We start from the raw sequence: 20,295 nt of genomic DNA on the forward strand, positions 1-20,295 counted from the left end.
GGATTTGTTTTATTTTTATGTAATGAAGTTGTTGCATTAATTTAAATGTAATTTAAATACGTAATTATACGCTTTGCAAAATATTTAAATTCCATTTAATTTATGTAAATAAATAGTGCACGCTATATATGACTTTCTATAATTATTTAGAATATTAGTAAATGCATGTCTCCTCAAGATAATAAAAAATCGATGAAAAGTGTCAGTGTCATTTCTAAAACTTAAGGGACTTTTATACTGACGGTCAGCGGGAGATACGAAAACGTCATCGACATCCGTTTTCTGTTCACTGGTTTGTACCAAGTCCAGGAACGGGGGTGTGCTGTTTATTACATGCTTTATAATTTAATAACGATTTAATAGACAAATCAAACATATAACAAATCAAACAAATTATATTAATAATGGACTGCTTTTAAAGTTTTATAACGGTTTTGGAATTAATTGTCGTGAGCTAGAATGCATAGTTTGTTTCCAGGTGCCCCCTACAATGCAGAACGATTAAGAATAAAGCGCCAAATCTGAAAACGGACAGGAAGAAGAACACGCATCACATGTGAATGTTGTTCATGTACGTAACTGCTATCCACCCAGGTATGTCAAATGCAGCACTATGTAGGTAATTAAATATTAATAGTGCTCTTTATTATTCGTGTAGGTTTCTATATGTTTGTAGAAGGTTGCTCAGGAGAGGAATAAGAGGAACAGAAATGGTTTGAATGCTTGTAATTCTGAACCAATCCTAACGTTACATGTCAGGCTGTAACAGCCATGTCCTTCATTTAAAACTTCGTTTAGCAACACAACAAGTGTATATGTAACCGTATAATTATTATTAATGCATTTTTATTACCTCAAATGAAGAGTGCATGAAACCTTCACATTTTTATAGTTTGTCTCTGTTGAAGTGAAGTGCAAAACAGCATTAAATGGGTTATAAAAAGGTGATTATTATTACTACAAAAATAATAATATTTTACTTACATTTTTAAATGTGTTATATTGATTAGATTTTAATTTAATTGTAAATACAATTTTCAATCTTAACTATTTTCGTTGTACCTGCAGAATAAAGTTTCAATCTTATCATTTTAAAAACATTACATTTATTTACATTTTTACTTATAATTATTGCCTTTATAAAAATAGTACTCAACAAAGGAAGGATATTTAAATATATATATATATATATATATATATATATATATATATATATATATATATATATATATATATATATATATATATAAATAATTTTTAAATATTAAATACATTTTATATTTAATTTATATATGTGTCACATACATGCAGTAAATAATAAAATTAAAAATATTGTGAACAAAATACTAAATACATTTATTTCATACTTTTGAATGAGTATGAAATGCAGATCAATTAAGCATTATATAATATTTGGAATTAAGTTCCTGTCATTGTGAAAAACCTTATAATGTTGGTGATAATTTGTGCCATAGAAATGTCTATACTCTTTCTAGTTATTTTCTAGAAAGTCGTTAACCGCCATAGAAAGTGCTCTTCGTGGAGCCAGTGTTTTCTTTTTAGATCAAGAATTACTTGAAAGGTTAAGGAATTTAATTGGTCAACTGTGTAAACGGATTCAAACATTTAAAATAATTAAAAATGTACATGTTCCTTAATAAACCTGCATGCGTATCAACTACCATGGATACAAGCGTAGGAGTATGTAAGGTTTGAAAAGATGAACTGTAGCAAGTATACAGGCAGAGACAGATCCATCATCCGCTGCTTTCTTCCAGAGTACTTCATGTCAAAGGGATCCGGTTCAGTCTTCAGATGAACATGATGCTCAGTCCGGATCAGGTGTCCATGATAGGACTGGTGTTTGAGACTTACATCACAGAGCACCACAAGAATGACATCCTACAGATCTTCCAGGAGGCCAGTGAAGATGCTCACTATCCTGTTGTAGTGAATGCCATGACCTTATTCGAGGACAATATGGAGGTTGGAGAGTGTTTCAATGCATACCCCAGCCAGGTTCTGCCTATATTTGACAATGCCCTGCACAGGGCGGCCCAGACCATATCTCAGTCTTCTTCCTCACCACAGGGGATTTTCAGCCTCAAACACAATCTGCATGTTCGTATATCAGGTAAGCAAGTATAAGAACATCCACTCTTTTACACTGGCACCTCTGTCACGGCTCAAAAAACGAGGATTTTATGCATTTGCTCTGCATATTTGTGCAACTTCCTGACCAGCCTGACACAACAACCAATAGCATGAGTTTTGAGGAGTGTTGGGAAAAACTTGTGGGAAAATGGCTTAATTTTTGTGTTTCTTTTTGGAAAAGCTAGTTGTGCAGAAATTGCACGCTCAACCTTTAGTCGCCCTTATTAAGAAAAGATACTAAGAAAAAAAATATAGGAAAAATATAAATAAATAATAATTGGACAATGATCACTAAAATGTTAAACTGACTATAACAAATAACGTTATTATTCTGTTTTATAAATGTATTATATTTGTTTGTTTTAATTGTAGAAGTTATTTCTAATCTCTGTTCTCATCAAAATAAATTATTATTGTCAAAACATGATTACATTTATATATAATTCATACCATATATAAAATATTATATATTTTTATGTAATATTTAATTATTAGTTATTTATAAAACGTTAGTTCTTTTTACGTAAATATTTTTCTATGTATTGCATTTCTATTCTTAACTAATTTTGTTTTACACGTACAGTAAAGATCTAATCATATCTTTCATTAAGTACTTTCAAAATATGAATACATTTGTATATAATTATAACCTTATATAAAATATTATATATAAAATATTATAATTATATAATATTATATAAAAGGTTTATATATATATATATATATATATATATAAATAACTCCTTGTGTAGCATATATTATGTTATTATTAATACACATTATTATATATTATATTTAATTATTAGTTATTAAAAAAATCTGTATATTCATTTTTAATCTTGAGCACGTTATTTATATATATATATATATTTAAATTAGTCCTTGTATAGCATATTGTGTAATTATTAATACACATTATATATTATATTTAAATATATTTAATTATTAGTTATTTATAAAATGTAATTTTTTCTTCCTCAGTCAGTATATTCATTTTTAATCCTAACTAATCTCGTTGTATCTGTACAATAAAGCTTGAATCATATTTTTCTACATTTATTTTCAAAACATGATAACATTTATACAGAATGATTTCCTTACAACAAATAGTAATAACAACAAAAAAATAATTATATGATACAATATCATATATAAATTATGTATATTCAAGTATTAATATTTAGTTTTCAAATATTAAATGAAAAATTAGTGAAATTCATATTGTATACTTAATTTTTTTTTAGAGAGAGAGAGCGAGCGTGTAAGTGAGAGAGAAAGAGAGACCAGTTAAGCATGAATGCTTAGCATTATTTTATTAATGAAAATTATTATACAGTGTTACTAACTTATCTGTCCACTTATTAAAGGAGGTACTAAAGTGTCTTTGGCCTGACAGTAGTGTATTATATGTATATACTCCATAGAATATGCTATAAGTGTTGCATCAGCTTATAGCATATAAGCAACAAATGCATCTATCAGGCCTGTTTGAGCATAACAGTAAAGAGTTCCTCTATTTCCAGTATGACACATACATCCCAGTGATCATAAGTGGCTGACTGTTCTCTTTGTGTAACTGGTAGATCTGCTGCCATAAAGCCGCAGTGTGCCTCCAACTGTCTGCTTCATTTGCTCTTGAAGGCTTGCAGCCTATTAGTTTGTCAATGCAACACAGAGGCTGTTTCCCTCTACAGGCAATTAGACCCCAGCACACCGTGGCAGACAGCTCGTTTGTCCTGCCGTGAACTGTTATCTGTTATCATGGTCGCTTCCTCTGATCTAGTGTCATATAACCTGCACGATATGCTGATGTGTTTTTCTCTGTAACAACACTCTTGTTATGTTGGCACACACCGTGAGCAGGAGCTGGACAGAGATCAGATGAAGCTTTTAGAATGTGGTCAGGTGTGAGCGCAGACACTGCATGATGTAACGACAAGATGAGCAACTGCTCTGCAGGAGAGTTATTGATCTGGATCTGAGGAGAGAGAGGATGTGTCATTAGAGGTCAGACAGACATGGGCTGTCAGAGAAAAGAACAGCTGAATGAGCCTTTAAATGAATAGTTCAGGAAAATTCTCTCAGCATTTGTGTGGTATGCTCTTCTGAATCGTATGCTATTATAATTTTGATAACACTTTACAATAAGATTGCATTAATTTATGCATTAGTGAACATGAACGAACCATGAACATCACCTCTGTTCAGGATTCATCTTTGTTAATGTTAGTTAATAAAAACTAACAGAACCAGCTGCGCATGGTTTGTTCATGTTAGTTCATAGTGCATTAACTAATGCTAACAAATGTTGAAATTAACATTAACAAATATAAATAAATGCTTTATAAGTGCATTATTAGTTTATGAACTAATGTATAAATAAACTATCTAACTTATGAACCTTATTGTAAAGTGTTACCGTAATTTCTGTGGAACGTAAAAGGAGATTTTTTGAAGAAAAGATTCTTATGCAAAACTATGTGGTGTAAGCGTGAATAATTCCTCAAATTGTGTGATTTGTTGGGAGAACATTTCGAAGTGATCAAACTAATAATAGCTAATAAGATTTATTAACTGAAATTCAAATTATTAAAGCATTTTTGTTCAGTGAAATAAAACAAATTAAATATAAATATGAAATGTATTACTTGGAAACTAACTGAAGTTGTTATAAAATCGGACTTTTTCCGGAGGAGATAGGAGCTTAGCTTCAATTTCTACATTACCATAACTGTTTATTTCACACTGTCAATGAACTGTTCGCCATCTGAGCGAGTGTGGGCGGGCTTTTTATATTGTGGCTCTACTTCCTGCTCTCTAGTGCGAAAAACTGCTCCTATTCCGTTCCCAAGGTCACTGTGCAGACTCAGTCCCAAATCTGCGCAAGATGTCAATGCCGTATTCAGACCTCCGGCGGCTTCACTTTTCTTCAGTGAAAGAGAATGAATTTGTGTAGTCCATATTTTTTTATGTTCTATGAAATAGAAATTATACCTTAATAGTAATAAAAACTAATAAAGTTGACAACAGCACATAAAAAAAAAAAACCTGAAAATATAAATGTAAAGGTGCAGTGTGTAATATGTGTGAGGATCTATTGACAGAAATGAGCCATTTCTATCTCCATACACCGCAGGTCCCCTTACATTGAAGTCACCATTTTGCTCCACCATGTTTCTACAGTAGCCCTAAACGGACAAACTGCTCTACAGAGCACTAGTTACTCTCTGCTGTCTCGGAAAACGACATCTTTGTCCTGTGTCAGCCGCCGTAGCTTCTCCATGTGCTCCGAAAGGGAGCGGTGGGCGATTGCAATTGACAACCTCACTGCTAGATGCCACTAAAATGTGCTCTTTTAAACACTACATTTAAAATAGACAAAAGAGAACTGGAGCACTGCTGGAATCCCTTGCACCCTCTGGTGCTCTTGGAAGGGTTAAATGTTGAAAAAGAATTTGGAAAAAATCCAAGTCCAGGCACTCAATAGGATGCAAAAGTAAAAAAAAGCCTTTATTGGTAGGGCTAAAACATTAAAACACCAACGCGCATCGGCCCGTTAAAACTACATTTAAAATATTAGTAAAAACTACAAAATTATATAGTACAGTATATAAAATACTAAAATAACACTGGTGGATGACAAATTTATGAAAAAATCTTGTTGCTTTGAGTAACACAAGTCATATGGAGGGTTTAGGTGGGCTATTTTGACCCATAGCCATGCACTAAAAACTAGCAACCATATAGCAACACCCTGTTCTGTCATTGGCTTTCATGTGGGTGAGAAGTCATTTAAACCCATGTAAATGTTCTTTGTCTCCAGATGGATTCAGACAAGAAGGGAATGTGTCAGCAATAATCAGCTGACTGACCTTTACTGTTCCCTGGATGTTTTATCCTGTTTTTTGGACAAAGGAGAGTTATAAATAGCCAGAGTGCAGACTCCACTCATAGATCCGGCGTGCTGTGAATATGAAAGTGGTCTGAAAATAGGACACACAGCCATAAAAAGCACACAGACCATTGGCCATATCACGATGAACAGTCACGTCATGTATCTGAATGCTTTCATGCTTTGGTGAAGGTCATCAGTGAGAAATTGTGTATCCAGGTGGTGTCTCAGCAGTCCTGGGGGATGACGGCGACATGTCTACTTTCTTCCTGAAGATGTTTGATGCACCTGTGTTATAAAGGTTGGGCCGGACAAAATCTTTAGCAAGATATTTGATTTTGGAATTCAGTAAAAAACAGTAATATTGTGAAATATTACTTAAAATAACCTTTTTTCTATTTGCATATATTTTTAAAATGTAATTTATTCCTGTGATGGCAAAGCTGAATTTTCAGCAGCATTACTCCAGTCGTCAGCGTCAAATGATCCTTGATGATCATGCTGATTTGCTTCTCAACAAACATTTCTTATTATTGTCAATGTTGAAAACAGTTAAAGGGTTAGTCCACCCAAAAATAAAAATTCTGTCATTAATTACTTACCCTAATGTTGTCCCAAACTCCCAAGGCCTTTGTTCGTCTTTGGAACACAAATGAAGATCCAAATTCAAGAGCTCTTTGACCCCTCCATAGACAGCAATTTAATTAACATTTTAATTTCCAGAAAAGTAGGAAAGACATTGTAAAATAGTCCATGTGACTTCAGTAGTTCAATTTTAATTTTCTGAAGTGAAAAAAATATTTTTTGTGTGTTAAAAACAAACAAAAATAATGACTTTATTCAACAATTTCTCCACATCTGTGTCCGTCTCCTATGCAGTTCACATTGGTCGGCTCCTGCGTCAGCATCACATGCATGTGTCGTAGTGCTCACGTGAACAGCTTCAGCCTATGGCAAGCTGGCATGCGTGCACAGCTATGACGTAACCCAGAAGTGCTGTATTGTATTTACTATGTCAACAGTGTAGGCACCAAGATGTTAGCAGTAGATCCTTTAAGTCCTGTACGTTGTGGGGTGGGGCCTCCATGGATCGAACTTGTGTGTTCAGCACATCCCACAGATGCTCGATTGGATTGAGATCTGAGGAATGTCAACACCAAGTGAACACCTTAAAATCGTTGTTGTTCTCCTCAAACTATTCCTGAACCACTTTTTTAGATTTATTTAAAAAATGTTTAACTCTGTTTGTACAGTTTTGAACTGATTCATGTATATGAATCGAACGTACACCTTTTTTTTTTTTGCTTCATAAAGTTAAATCAGTTATTATAGAGCTGTTCTCTTTATAGTCTTAGAAAAAGGGAAAGAATTAGCAGTTACTTTCTAGCTATGGAAATGGTTCTCTCAGGAATTTCTAATAGGTTTTAAGAGTTTAATGCTTTCAAAAACAGTTGCTATGATTTAACAAGTATGAATGTTTCTGTGCTTGTCTAATGACAGACTTTTTTAGTACATCTATGGTCTAAATCATTCAAATGTTCACAAAGGCTCTTATTTTAATCAAAACCATGAATATATCATGAATATTCAGTATTTCTACCAGTCCTAATCTGCTTATCTAAAAACTGCAGACTGACACAGGAAGAGTATGAAGATTGTTTTAGATGACGTGTAGGCAGAGAAGGGGAGGTTTGTGTTTGATCCCTGAGGTATGTGGGATGGTTAGTGTTGCATTGTGGCGAAGCCAAGTGCTTTTCTCTCACGTCCTGTAGGAGATGATTGCCGTCACCTGTAATTACACGCTCTTCATCTGTAGCCCTGCAGACGTGACTCATTCGAATAAACACACTTTACTGAAACCCATTTTCTCTGCAGCTACTGCAGTCTGTATCTGTGGTGGAAATGAAGTAACGTTGACATTTTTGATTCTTCTTTCTTTTATGTTTTTCTATGATGCAATTGTGCCAGCCCAGGTCATATTCAAATATTGAGTGTGCTCTGTGATTATTTATTATGCAAGAAAGTGCAAGACACTGTAACTCGTCTTTTGAACTTTTCATTAATGAATATGCAGTGCCATCTAGCAGTTGGAGAGCATAACTGCTCAAACAGGAGCCCTAGAAGGCTGTCGTGGAATAACACCGACTCCTAGTGGTTAATATTCTGCTTGCTGATTCTTTCAAGAGAAATAATCCACCCCAAAATGAAAACTATCAAGTGTATATACATATTTCTTTATCTTACAACTGATTTACTACACATGCAGGTTTACCTATGTGTCCTGAGCTGACCAGAGATCACATTCCTAAAGCCAGAGATGTGGGCCACTTCCTGTCCGTCACGGGGACGGTCATCCGCACCAGCGTGACCAAAGTGCTGGAGTTTGAAAGGGACTACATGTGCAATAAATGCAGGCACGTGTTCTCCGTGCAGGCTTCTTTTGAGCAGTTTTATACCTTCACTCCACCCTCCAGCTGCCCCAATGAGGATGGATGTAATTCTTTCAAATTCACCTGCCTGTCAGGGAGTGACGCCCCTCCAGCTGCCTGCAAGGACTACCAGGAGATCAAAATCCAAGAGCAGGTGAGGCACCAGGGATGTTGTTTATTCGGGGACAATCACCCTGGAGCAACTTGGTGCTGAAGAAACACAACAATGAAAATTCTATTGACCAGACAGTCTTTTTCATAATACCCAAGCTATAAAATAAGTCCATGTGACTTGTACCCTATATTCTATTTGAAGAAAGAAAAGGTCTTGCTATGCAGCTTGTGGGATTCAAACTTAAAAAAAACTTAATAAGTAGAATAAAATAAATTTAAATGTAATTAAAAATAATTATAAATTCAATATGTACCAATGTAGATGTAAAACATACCCATCTAAGAAAAAATAATCAGTTTATTTCTACATGTCACAGTCTGTAAGCTTCCTGACCAGCGTGTGTTCACTAACAGGTTCAGAAACTGTCGGTGGGTAGTATACCTCGATCCATGCTCATCATCCTGGAGGACGATCTTGTGGATAGCTGTAAATCAGGTAAATACAGAGTACTGGTGGAAATGGAGTCCAGTCTAGTTTATTTAATAAATATACTGGCATTTTCAACTTGCAGGAAAGAGATCTGGATCATAATTACTCTGCTCAGTCCTGGTTAACGTTAATACTGTTAAAGTCCCTATTAAATCCAAATTAAAGAAAAAATCTTGCTGTTAAGCTAGTGTGCTCCAAAACAATGACACATTTTGCAAACTTAGTCTTTCTTTTGCCTGTATGGATAAATGATTTTGATGATATTTCACATTGCACTTCAGCTTCTCATCAGATTAGCTGTCCAATCAAATGCTTTTTAGAATCTAACGCATCCACCCCCTACATTATAAATAGAGACTGAATCTGTGGCTAAAATCGGTCACTTGTTCACACATTTACTATTTTCTACATGGTGAATGGCAAATAGTGCACTATATAGGCCTACGGGATACAGTAGAGAACGATTCAGACTGTTTATATGCTTTCCATTGGGGCGAATGAAGTCTGCGAGCTACACTCACGCGCACACACACAGAGCAGATCATATGCAAGAGTAATATGTGCAGCAATGTTTGCTTGCTGTTTATTTTTACTTTACTAATATAATAATAGTAAAACTCCTCAGGGCATCATCATGTGTCTCTTTCCCTCATATGATGCTGTCATGTGTTTCTTGCAGGCGATGACATCACAGTGTATGGAGTTGTGTATCAGCGCTGGAAGCCGATGTTTCAGGATTGCCGCTGTGATGTGGAGATTGTGCTGAAAGCAAACTATATCGAGGTCAATAATGAGCAGTCCACCACAGCACTGGTGCTGGAAGACATTCAGAAGGAATTTGAAGAATTCTGGGACAGTCACAAACATGACCCCATTGCTGGTACACGGTTGTTGTCTCTTGATATATTGACCCTGGGAAACCCTGTCTAGCAGTACAAATAAGCGATATGGCATTTTCACATGTCTCCTTGGCATTTAAAAGATTCCTCTCTTTTTTATTGCTATCCAAACTCAGTTACGGTTCTTGTAGAGGAAGTTCACTTGATGAAGACCATGAAACAGTGTTGTAATCTGTTGCTGTTTGCTGAGGTATAACATCACTATTAGACGACTAAGGTTATTGAACAAATCTCTTGACTGCAAGTATTAAATTCAGGCATGTAACTCATACTCTATCGTTTGTGCTGCCGCACACATCAATGATGATTTAAACCACGTGGCTTTTTGAGGAAAACTGTTTTATTTTCTACACAGTCAAATGATTTTCAAAAGGGGGGTAATGGCCTAGCAACTGCTCAGATCGCCTTAGCAACCACATATAACACCATAACAACAATTTACCTAACGACCCTTTAGAAACCTCATGTGATCCTCATGTGTCTCTCTCTCTCTCTCTCTCTCTCTCTCTCTCTCTCTCTCTCTATCTCTCTCTCTCTCTCTCTCTGAGGTAGAAATAAGGTAGAAGAGTCCTTAGATTGTGATGTAAATAAGTTTTTTTTGTCAGAATGATAAAGGCCAGACTAAAAGTTGATTTTGATTTTTACAGTACTACAAATAATGTAGAAGGGTTCACAAACATTTGGTGTTTTAAAAATGTTTTGTATTTTGTTGTGGAGAATGAAATGTTTTATGTTAATTTTTTTGCATTTATTCTGCTTACTTATTTTTATTTTTTTATTTTTTTGGAAATAGAGGATTGTTGTGTCATAGAAAGCTCTACTTTGAATAAATAAAGAGGTATTGAAATCTCAAATATCTCTCTCTCTCTCTCTCTCTCTCTCTCTCTCTCTCTCTCTCTCTCCATTCTGAAGGCAGGAACAAGATCTTGATGAGTCTTTGCCCTCAGGTGTTCGGCATGTACGTCGTCAAGCTGGCTGTAGCTATGGTTTTGGCAGGTGGGGTTCAGAGAATAGATCCGTCTGGAACCAAGGTGAGAGGTATGCATTCGCTCTCCACATAATGGACATGTCTGACATTTGGGCTTTGGGAAATGTCTTTTGGGAAAAAAAGTTGTGCTTTTTTCAAAATGTGTGCTTGAAAAATGTATTACTCTTGTGAATAATTCTGAATAGCTCTGACTCAGAGTATGGGTTCTGTGTAGGAGAGTCTCATCTGTTGCTCGTGGGTGATCCAGGCACTGGGAAGTCACAGTTTCTGAAGTATGCTGCTAAGATTACACCACGCTCTGTGCTCACTGCAGGAATCGGATCTACTAATGCAGGTATCACACGTTCTTCTGAGCCTCTCTTCATCTCATTGATGTTCTGAACAAGCACTCACTCTAGAGAAACCTTTGAAACCGGGAACCTACTCACACCTGGCTATTCACGAAAATCTTCTCAAGAATGAAGTTAAACATTCTAAGTTCAAAAAAGAATGTTTCTCAGTGCAATTCTTGAAAATGACTTATGTTCTCTATTATATTCTTAATTTTTGTACAGTTTTTGTGTTCATGCGGTTGCCAGATTTCAGTCATTTTAAATCCCCCAAACAGTTTTTCTGTGAAAAGAACATATCCGGTGTTTTACCTAAACACGTCCAGGCAACCATATGCACGCAAGCTCTTTTTCTAGCACGGATGATCTGAAAACACCAATAAAAAAGTAGGCTGCATTTCAGCAATCTCCATTGACTATCGTTTTAACTTGTATGGTGGAAAAGGTGATGTTTGCTTGAAGGATCGAGTGAACAGTATTTACGGTTGTATTTTTTTTAATACAAAATAATATTACCCTTTGTCATTAGACACTATTTAGTTTAGTATGGTACTTGGAGTTTCCTATTGTCATTGTACTATCATCTTGCGTCATCTAGACAATGCAGTCTCTCTAAGAAACTTTCAATTTAATCAGAAATTGTTTAAACAGCTAGTCAATAAGTGGATAAATTACTTCTTGCAGGAATACAGTGTCCTCTTTCTTCAGCTTAAGATACTGAGTGAAGCTTGCTTGAAATGGGCCGAACAAACGAACGATTTGTTGTGGTATCCGATTATAATAAACCTCAACCATGTGTCATGAGAGCCGTTTTTGCTATCGTCCAGTGTCTTGTTTACCATCAGTAGATTCGTCAGTTCCGCCTGACAATGAACATGTTTGGACGGATGCAAATGTTGGAGGCGTGCATATAAATGATCCCCAACGCTTGCGTCACGGTTGGGTTTATGTTGAGAAGCACTTATTTTTCCGTGGTGTTTTTCAGGCACAAGATTTACATAAGAAGTAGGAGGTAATGGTGTTTGAGACTCACAGTATGTAATGCCCATGTACTGAACTCTTATTATTTCAATATGGCAAGGTTAAGTCAATTTTTCATTCTAGGGCACCTTTAAACCCATTATTTTAAAAGAGCCTGTCTCAATATTCACCAGTCTTTCCCAATCATTTGCACTCCATCTTCCTTACAGTCTGTCTAGAATGAATGCGTCGGGTATGTGTGTTGTGCTGCCTCGGTGTGTATATGTGTAAATAATTGATCATTGTACTCGTACACATTCATGGTACTATTAGTAATATATATTTAGCTAGCTTCTGTTATGTTGTAATGTTTAATATTTGAAACAACCCAATAAACTCATTAAACATCTTACATTTGGTTATTTAAGATAGTTTGGAGGTTATCCTAACTTTGAGAAGTTATTTACAATGATTTTAAGAATATTCTATTAGGATATATGAATACTTGTAACATGTTATCCTAAGAACAATCTTAAAATGCCCTATTAGGGATTTTTGTAAATTGCATTTTATGTAGTGTGTAACAGTTCTAAATGAATGAAGAGTATATAAAGTTATTATATCTCAAAAGTAAGAGTCGACTCTGAGTCAATTAAATGAATCGATTTTCAAACTAGTTGCAAGCCGTTTCGTTATGACATCAAGACTAAACATTAGCATATTCCCTGTCCACTTCTTGCACCCGTACGCTGCGTAGAGATCAGGGAAAACTTGAACCACCTCAAACAATGCAACGGATAAAGGATAGCATCATGTCTTTACAGTGTGTACTATCACTGAGCGAAGCCTCCAGACACCAGACGGAGCTGGAGTTCACTTATGGTAATGGCCGTTTGTTCTGAAGTATGTATATTATGAGAAGATGAAAGTGTGTATTTTTTTTTTGTTTTTTTACACCTTTGATGCATGTAAACCTGTTGGAGTCCTCCAAAACTAAATTAGGAAACTTTAAAATGGCATAATAGGGGCACTTTAAGAAAAAAAGATAACATTCTTAAAAAAAAGTTTTGGGAATAAAAAATATGACCTTTTTTCCTAAGTCAGAAAATGCGAAGAAATTGGCAGTTTAGAAGAATTTTATTCTTAAGAATGTTTTGTGAATCCAGCCCCAGGTCTCTCACCCTTTACAAAACAATATTTGATGAAATAACTGCAGAAAAAAAAGGACAATTACAATTCCTTTGTGTACAGCCTACCAAAGTTAATGAAGTTTAGAAATTATAATATATTTCAAGTTGTACCAACCAAGGTGCTAGTGTCATGACGGCAGTCAACGGCAAAACACTTTAGTTTCTGTGGTAATCTAGAACTCCTGCTCCTGCTGTGCCAAGAGAAATTCCAAAACATTTCATGGTGTACTTTATCTTTCACGGTGTAGATTAATTTAAATAGTTTACTTCTTCGTACTAAAAACCCCTACAGTTTGTGATTTAAAGGGGTGATGAATTGAGAAATCAACTTTCCCTTGAGCTTTTGATATATAAAAGGTCATGGTAATATAAGAATATTCTGTAAGTTTCAGATCTGAAAACTTCCTTGTTAGTCAAAGAAAAGCTTTTATAGACACCAGGCTCAGCAAATGGTCCTGTGCTTCATACTTACGTCACTACGCGACGAAACACCGCCTCTACAGCGCCACTAATCCAGTAGCCTCGCCCACCGACTCATCGAGGACTCGTGCTAGATGGTCAACAAAAATAAATGCAGAGGAAGATTAAGATATTGCGCTATTCCTGGTTGTGAAAGAACACCGTCGCTGCATAAGCTTCTTTCGGATCCTAATTTTAAGAATAAGTGGTTGAACTTTATTTTTAATGAAGTTCCAGCTCACGTGGGGAAGACATGTTCACTGCGGGATCGTTTGTAAACAAATCTCTGGTCGATGCTGGAATTGGATCCGACAGGAATGGTGCAACACACTTATGTGAGCAAACAGTGTTTTTATATGTAATAGTATTGCATTGTTATAGATCGTTTTGCTTGTGTGTACGTGTCTAACAGAGCATACCTTTAGCACGCTGGACTCAGACACGTATGGGCACAGACACGGTTGCCGCTTCTCCCTTAATCTCTCCTCTCCCTGAACTGACAGGGGAGTTTAAGCTCATTAAATATGCAAATCTTCTCCAATCCTAGCTGTGGGCGTTTACTTCCAAGTCTCCATTGCGTCACGCCCATCAAAACCCAGCGTTCAGGAGAGAGACTCAAAACCAGTATAGAAAATAGCCTATTACTTATACGTTGTGATGTTTTTGAATGTGAAAACCACACGAACATCATTAGTTGACCTCAGACAACACTATACATTTTTTTTAAAAGCCAGTTCATGACAGCATAAGTAATAAATAGGTGTTTAACATGATTTGCTGTTACTGTTACACAACTGACTTGTAACATTCCTGAAATGAATTAAACAAACAAAAAAATGCTAAAGCCAAACTTTGTGTAGTACTGAAGTGGTTTGCATTGTCTGTTGGGTACATTTTCTCACCTAATTCCTATGAAGTTAAATATTGCTGCACATTTCTTTGCAGTGATCTTCAGATTGCTGCATACATACTATTTTTTGTTGTTGTTGTTGAAAAAAACTAGGCACTATTCAGTTTCTACTGTGCAGTAAGAAATTAGTGCTGTTGCATCATTGTTTGCATCCTTGTGAAACGCTGGTCAGGTCTGACAGTGGCGGCTGTTAAGGACTCTGGAGAGTGGCACCTGGAGGCAGGAGCCCTCGTTCTCTCCGATGGAGGTCTGTGCTGCATCGATGAATTCAACAGCATCAAAGAGCACGACCGCACCAGCATCCATGAGGCCATGGAGCAACAAACCATCAGTGTGGCCAAAGCTGGGTGAGTGTTGGGGGAAATAATGACACGCATTGTCACATACAACTAGAGGAACTGTGAGGAATGCACATTTGCACAGATACATTTCTTTTTTTTTTTACCAAAAGCTTGCGAACATCATGTTAAATCTTCCAACTTTTCTCTTGTAGAATGGTGTGCAAACTGGACACAAGGACCACCATCCTGGCAGCTACTAACCCCAAGGGGCAGTATGACCCCAATGTGTCGGTTTCTGTGAACGTGGCCCTCGCTAGCCCCCTCCTGAGCCGCTTTGACCTTGTGCTGGTTCTGCTGGACACTAAAAACCCAGAATGGGACAAGATAATCTCCTCCTTTATCCTACAGAATAAAGGTTTGTCCCAGAGAAGAGTCTTGTTTTGTAATATCAGGGTTATTATATTATAATATAGTTATATAATTATTTCATATAGTTCATATAATTATTTCAATTAGTTCATATAGTCCAAATATAGTTAATACTATATATTAGGATATTATTATTATTTGTACATTTATTTATTTAAACCTAACTGTATATTCAGATTTACTCCTATATATTCACAATTTGTATTTTATTTATTCAAATGTTTATATTTATTTAGGCCTAAGTATATATTTAGAATTACATTATATTTTTATATTAATCGATTTTTAATAAATATATAGTATATCTTTTATTTTATAATATTTTATATATACATTATATTATTATTATTCATAATATATTTATGTAGTAAATATACAAGTACATTTGATGCAATTTAATTATTTAAAATTGTATGTTTAATTTAATTAATAATATAAATCAAATTATAAATGTAATATTTGACACATTTATAATATAAAATTTTAAGCTGTAAAAGTGGGTCTTTATATAATATATATAATATTTGCCTCTGCATTTCATTTCAAGGCCATTCCTACGAAATGTGTTGTTGTTTTTACACATTCTTAGCTTAGTACCTGGATCATATTTTTCATGTTTTTGTTGTACATGGCATACAAGGAAATGTAGTTTGTGAGGCATCATCTAATGTATTATTGGATCAAACGCACCCCTATCCAGCCTGACTGCTGGTTCGTGCCTCCCTTGTGGGATTTGTTGCTTGTTGAGTCTTCGTTATTTTCTCGAGTGATGCCACTTTGATAGGAAAGCCTGTCCCCTCGAGGGCTGGATCACCCCACATTTGGCTTAGAATCTCTTTGATACTGACTAGAAGTTAATGGTGAAGCCTTGCCATTTGTTGCTTATTTATAAAATATTAATCTCAACGTCTCTCTCTTTATCTCAACTCCCTTCCCTCGTGTTTTCCCCACAGGAGCTCCAAGCGAGTCTTCGTGTTCATGGAGTATGGAGAAGATGCGGGCCTATTTCTGCCTGATCAAGACTCTAAAGCCTTGTATAACTCAGGAAGCAAACGCCATCCTGAGCCGTTACTATCAGCTGCAGAGACAGAGTGACAGCCGAAACGCTGCTAGGACAACCATCCGCATGCTGGAGAGTCTCAGCCGCCTCGCTGAGGGTCAGAGTTGCTTACCTCATAATATCTGATCTCCTTCCTTCTGCTTTTCCTCAAAATTTAGTCTGACTGTCTCTCTGTGTGTTTCAGCTCATGCCAGGCTGATGTTCAGAGAGACGGTGACAGTAGAGGACGCTGTTGTTGTGGTGTCTGTTATGGAGTGCTCCATGCAGGTAGTTTTATTAGCAATGCTGATACTACTCTAAATACCTGAAGCTATATTACATTTCTGAGTTGTGAATAAGCATTATTATTATTATTTTTTAACCTCAGGGAGGCGCTCTACTTGGAAATGTGAATGCTCTGCACACCTCTTTTCCTGACAACCCCTGTGAACAGTATAAAACACAGTGTGAGATTGTGCTCGAGAGGCTGGGATTGACTGAGATCTTAGACAAAGAACTGCAAAGACTCTCAAGGTAAAGTGAAAATAGTGCATGTAAGTATTACTTTTTATTTGTAATATTAATTAATCATACATGCAAACAGTAACATTGAAAAGTTAGATTTTTATTTTTTAAAGAAATCAATCCTTGCTGTTTTTTTAGGATGTATTAAATTTGATCTCAAATGACCGTTTATTTTACAGAAAAATGCTGTTTATTCTAACTTTGAGCAAAGAATCCTGAAATGTATCATGGTTTTAACAAAAATATTAACTCTCAGCATTGACGATTATAAAATCTCTAAATTTCTTAAGGATCGTGTGACACTAAAGGATGGAGTAAAGGCTGCTAAAACTTCAGGAACAACTTATATATTTTAAAATATTTTAAAATGTAATAATAATTCACAATATTACTGTTTTTAATGTATTTTTTATGACATAAATGCTCAAACTTTGGTAAACATGAGACAAAATATTATTTATTTGCTAGTTTAATTTCATGTTTATATTACGTTCAAATATTACATTTATGAAATTTAATTAGCAATATGAATTATCAATTAAATTGTGAATTTAATTTAATATTACATAAATTATGTTTGTGAGTTTTATTTATATATTTAATAATACATATATTATTAAAGGAATACATTTTTTAATAAATAGTTAATTTAATTTCATTAGCATTGTTTATTTCTTCATTTTATTTAAACAATACTTTAAATAGTAATATGAAACAATTAAATAGTAAATGTATTATTTAATATTACATTAATTATTTACATGTAATTATATTTCTAAATTTAAATAGTAAATTCATAAAATTAATTTCATTAGTATGTATTTTGTGTATAAGTTTTAAATGCACAGAAAACATAATCAAATATTAATCTGATGGTGGAAAGGGGGGAATTAAAGGAATTAAAAGTAATTTAAGGCAATAATTAAATGAGAATGGTAAAAGTTAGCTTGACAAGCCAGACCCACATCAAGATGTTTGGTCTGGAAACTCACCATTGACACAGGGCTCAAGCTGAGGGGCGGGATAAACGGTTGTCTTTCAAACTCCCTTTCAACGAAGGTGAAACAGAGCTTGTTGATAAATTAAACTTTCGCCGTATCCGGTCGGCTAAACTCCGAACACATCTTCCCTTCTTAAGAATGATTTCAGTGCCGTTCTTTGTTCTTTTCTCAGAGAAAAGCTTAACTCCAAGTCTTCCAGAGTCGCGGTCAAAGCTGATTCGAAAGACCGCCGTTCGCCAGTTTCTGTGTTTACTAGAAGCACGCAAACGCAACTCGGCCGTCGTCATTATGGCCCCGCCCACCGACTCTATACATGATGTGATTGGCCCGGCAAAAGTTTGGTGATTACAGCTCAGAAGGGTATTGAGAGTTGCTAGACGACACTCACGTTCAGATTAGATTTGCTGCCGCTAGGGTGCGTCTAGATTTCTAGGCTAGGTAAAAGTAGTTCTAGGTCTAATTGTAGTTATCAAGTAATCAATATAAACTATTTACAAGGAATATGAATTACATGAATCATAAAAATCATTGGCAGTAAGATCCGCCTTCTTTGACTTGATTGGCCATCTACACTCATCCCCCTCCCCCAAACGATAAAGATTTGAGCACAATAAAGCAATAAAGGCTTTTATGTTCTTGTAGGCTACAGAACAGAAGCTCGGACTCCCCTAAAGGTGCCGTACCACGGAGTGACGTAGCTGATGAGAATCACAGTAACGCTGATCCAGACGCTGGCCTGGACTGGTTCCACTCCTTATCCAGCCCGACTGGTACCGGCTCCATCATTCACACCTCCCCCGTCATTACCTCCACACAGAACGCTACGACGACACTATGCCGTGCAGTGTTGCCTAGCAACAGCCGTTCTGTAAGCCGCAAGGGTTCTGCGTGGGTGAAGGATGATCTATCCATGGTTGAAGCAGTAGTGGAAAGGGGCTCCAAAAAGCTCAGAGGCAAACGATTGAAAGATATGAATGCGGCCCTCCTGCTGAACGAAGAAAGAGTTTTAGGAGAAACTGATGATGATTTAGAGAAGCTGTTCTCCCACACTACACCCTTGACAGGGAAGAAACCCTCAAAAAGGAAAAATTCTGCCATCAGTCTTCCTGACTTAGACCAGGAGTCGGATTTCAGAGCTGAGAATGGAGATGATTTACGCAGAACACTCACAAACTTCACATTTAAGCCCAGAGAGAGAATGACTCACGCTGGTCAGTCTGTTGCAAACACTGGTATAAGCGCTAAAGTGGCGGTGCAAGAGAGGGCGAAACCTACCGCACCTCAGATGCCAGAAAACCAGGCCAAGAGCTCACTTCCTCCAGCAGAGGGCAGCAGATCTAATAAAACGCTCCGTCTGGGAACTCGCAGTAAAACCAAGGACGTTTCCTCAGAGGTCTTGAATGATGAGAGCACAGATCAGAAAGGGCCGTTTGAGGACACTGAACATCAACAACAGCTGCTGCAGAGACTGAGCTGCCTGTCTCCAGGTGAGGATAATGGTAACGCTAATAAACACCCACCAAAGACAGACCACCCAAAGACTAAGGTAGCCAACTCGACTCTGGCTAAACTTTCCAGATTCTCTTTTACGGGCCCAGCCGAGGAAAAGACTGAAGATAAAACAATTCCAGCTCCACCGGAGGCACAAGCAGCCATAAATGGCAGTGCAAACAAAGGGCCAACGAGCACAGCTTCTGAAGGCCAGGAGAACACAAGCACACAGAACAGGAAAAATATAGCCACAGATGTGAAGACCGCCACACTGCAGACGGGCAACATGAGGACAGAACCCTCCGACAGACAGGAAGAATTCAGAGAGAACACTACAAAGAGGAGATGTTTTGAACTGAGCTCCGGAGGCCCCGCTGGACTCCTTAAAGGTTTTTCAATGTTCAGCTCTTCTGTCATAGATGATGAAGACCTAGACGCTGACTGGAACTAATGCAGGAAGAGATGTTTGTTGTGTGTGATACGAATATGTATGTGTGTCTATGTATGTGTATATATATATATATATATATATATATATATATATATATATATATATATATATATATATATATATATATATATATATATATATATATATATATATATATATATATTATAACATTATATATAAAAATATTTTTTATTTTTCATATAAATGTAAATGTTTTGTTTCAGTAAATATCTGTTGCATTTTATGTCTGGTTTTGTTTTCTCA

General features: G+C 36.1%; 1 protein-coding gene across 2 annotated transcripts; it reads left to right on the plus strand.

Moving 5' to 3' along the window:
• The first annotated feature begins 466 nt into the window (after window positions 1-466).
• mcm9 (minichromosome maintenance 9 homologous recombination repair factor) lies at window positions 467-20,084 on the plus strand. 2 transcript variants are annotated; one of them, XM_067418685.1, is made up of 13 exons: window positions 467-594; window positions 1,779-2,134; window positions 8,313-8,629; window positions 9,004-9,085; window positions 9,759-9,959; window positions 10,891-11,016; window positions 11,181-11,300; window positions 14,987-15,161; window positions 15,308-15,510; window positions 16,478-16,681; window positions 16,769-16,851; window positions 16,952-17,097; window positions 18,732-20,084. In XM_067418685.1, the coding sequence occupies exons 2-13, from the start codon at window positions 1,816-1,818 to the stop codon at window positions 20,029-20,031; spliced, it is 3,276 nt and encodes a 1,091-aa protein (XP_067274786.1). In that variant the 5' UTR covers window positions 467-594; window positions 1,779-1,815; the 3' UTR covers window positions 20,032-20,084. The 2 variants fall into 2 exon arrangements, 1 of the variants encoding a protein (XP_067274786.1); XR_010898202.1 differs by lacking the exons at window positions 15,308-15,510; window positions 16,478-16,681; window positions 16,769-16,851; window positions 16,952-17,097; window positions 18,732-20,084 and having other exon boundaries at window positions 10,891-11,009; window positions 14,987-15,124.
• Window positions 20,085-20,295: the final 211 nt, after the last annotated feature.

Source organism: Pseudorasbora parva, chromosome 15 (genome assembly GCF_024679245.1).
Source record: "Pseudorasbora parva isolate DD20220531a chromosome 15, ASM2467924v1, whole genome shotgun sequence".
NCBI lineage: Eukaryota > Metazoa > Chordata > Actinopteri > Cypriniformes > Gobionidae > Pseudorasbora > Pseudorasbora parva.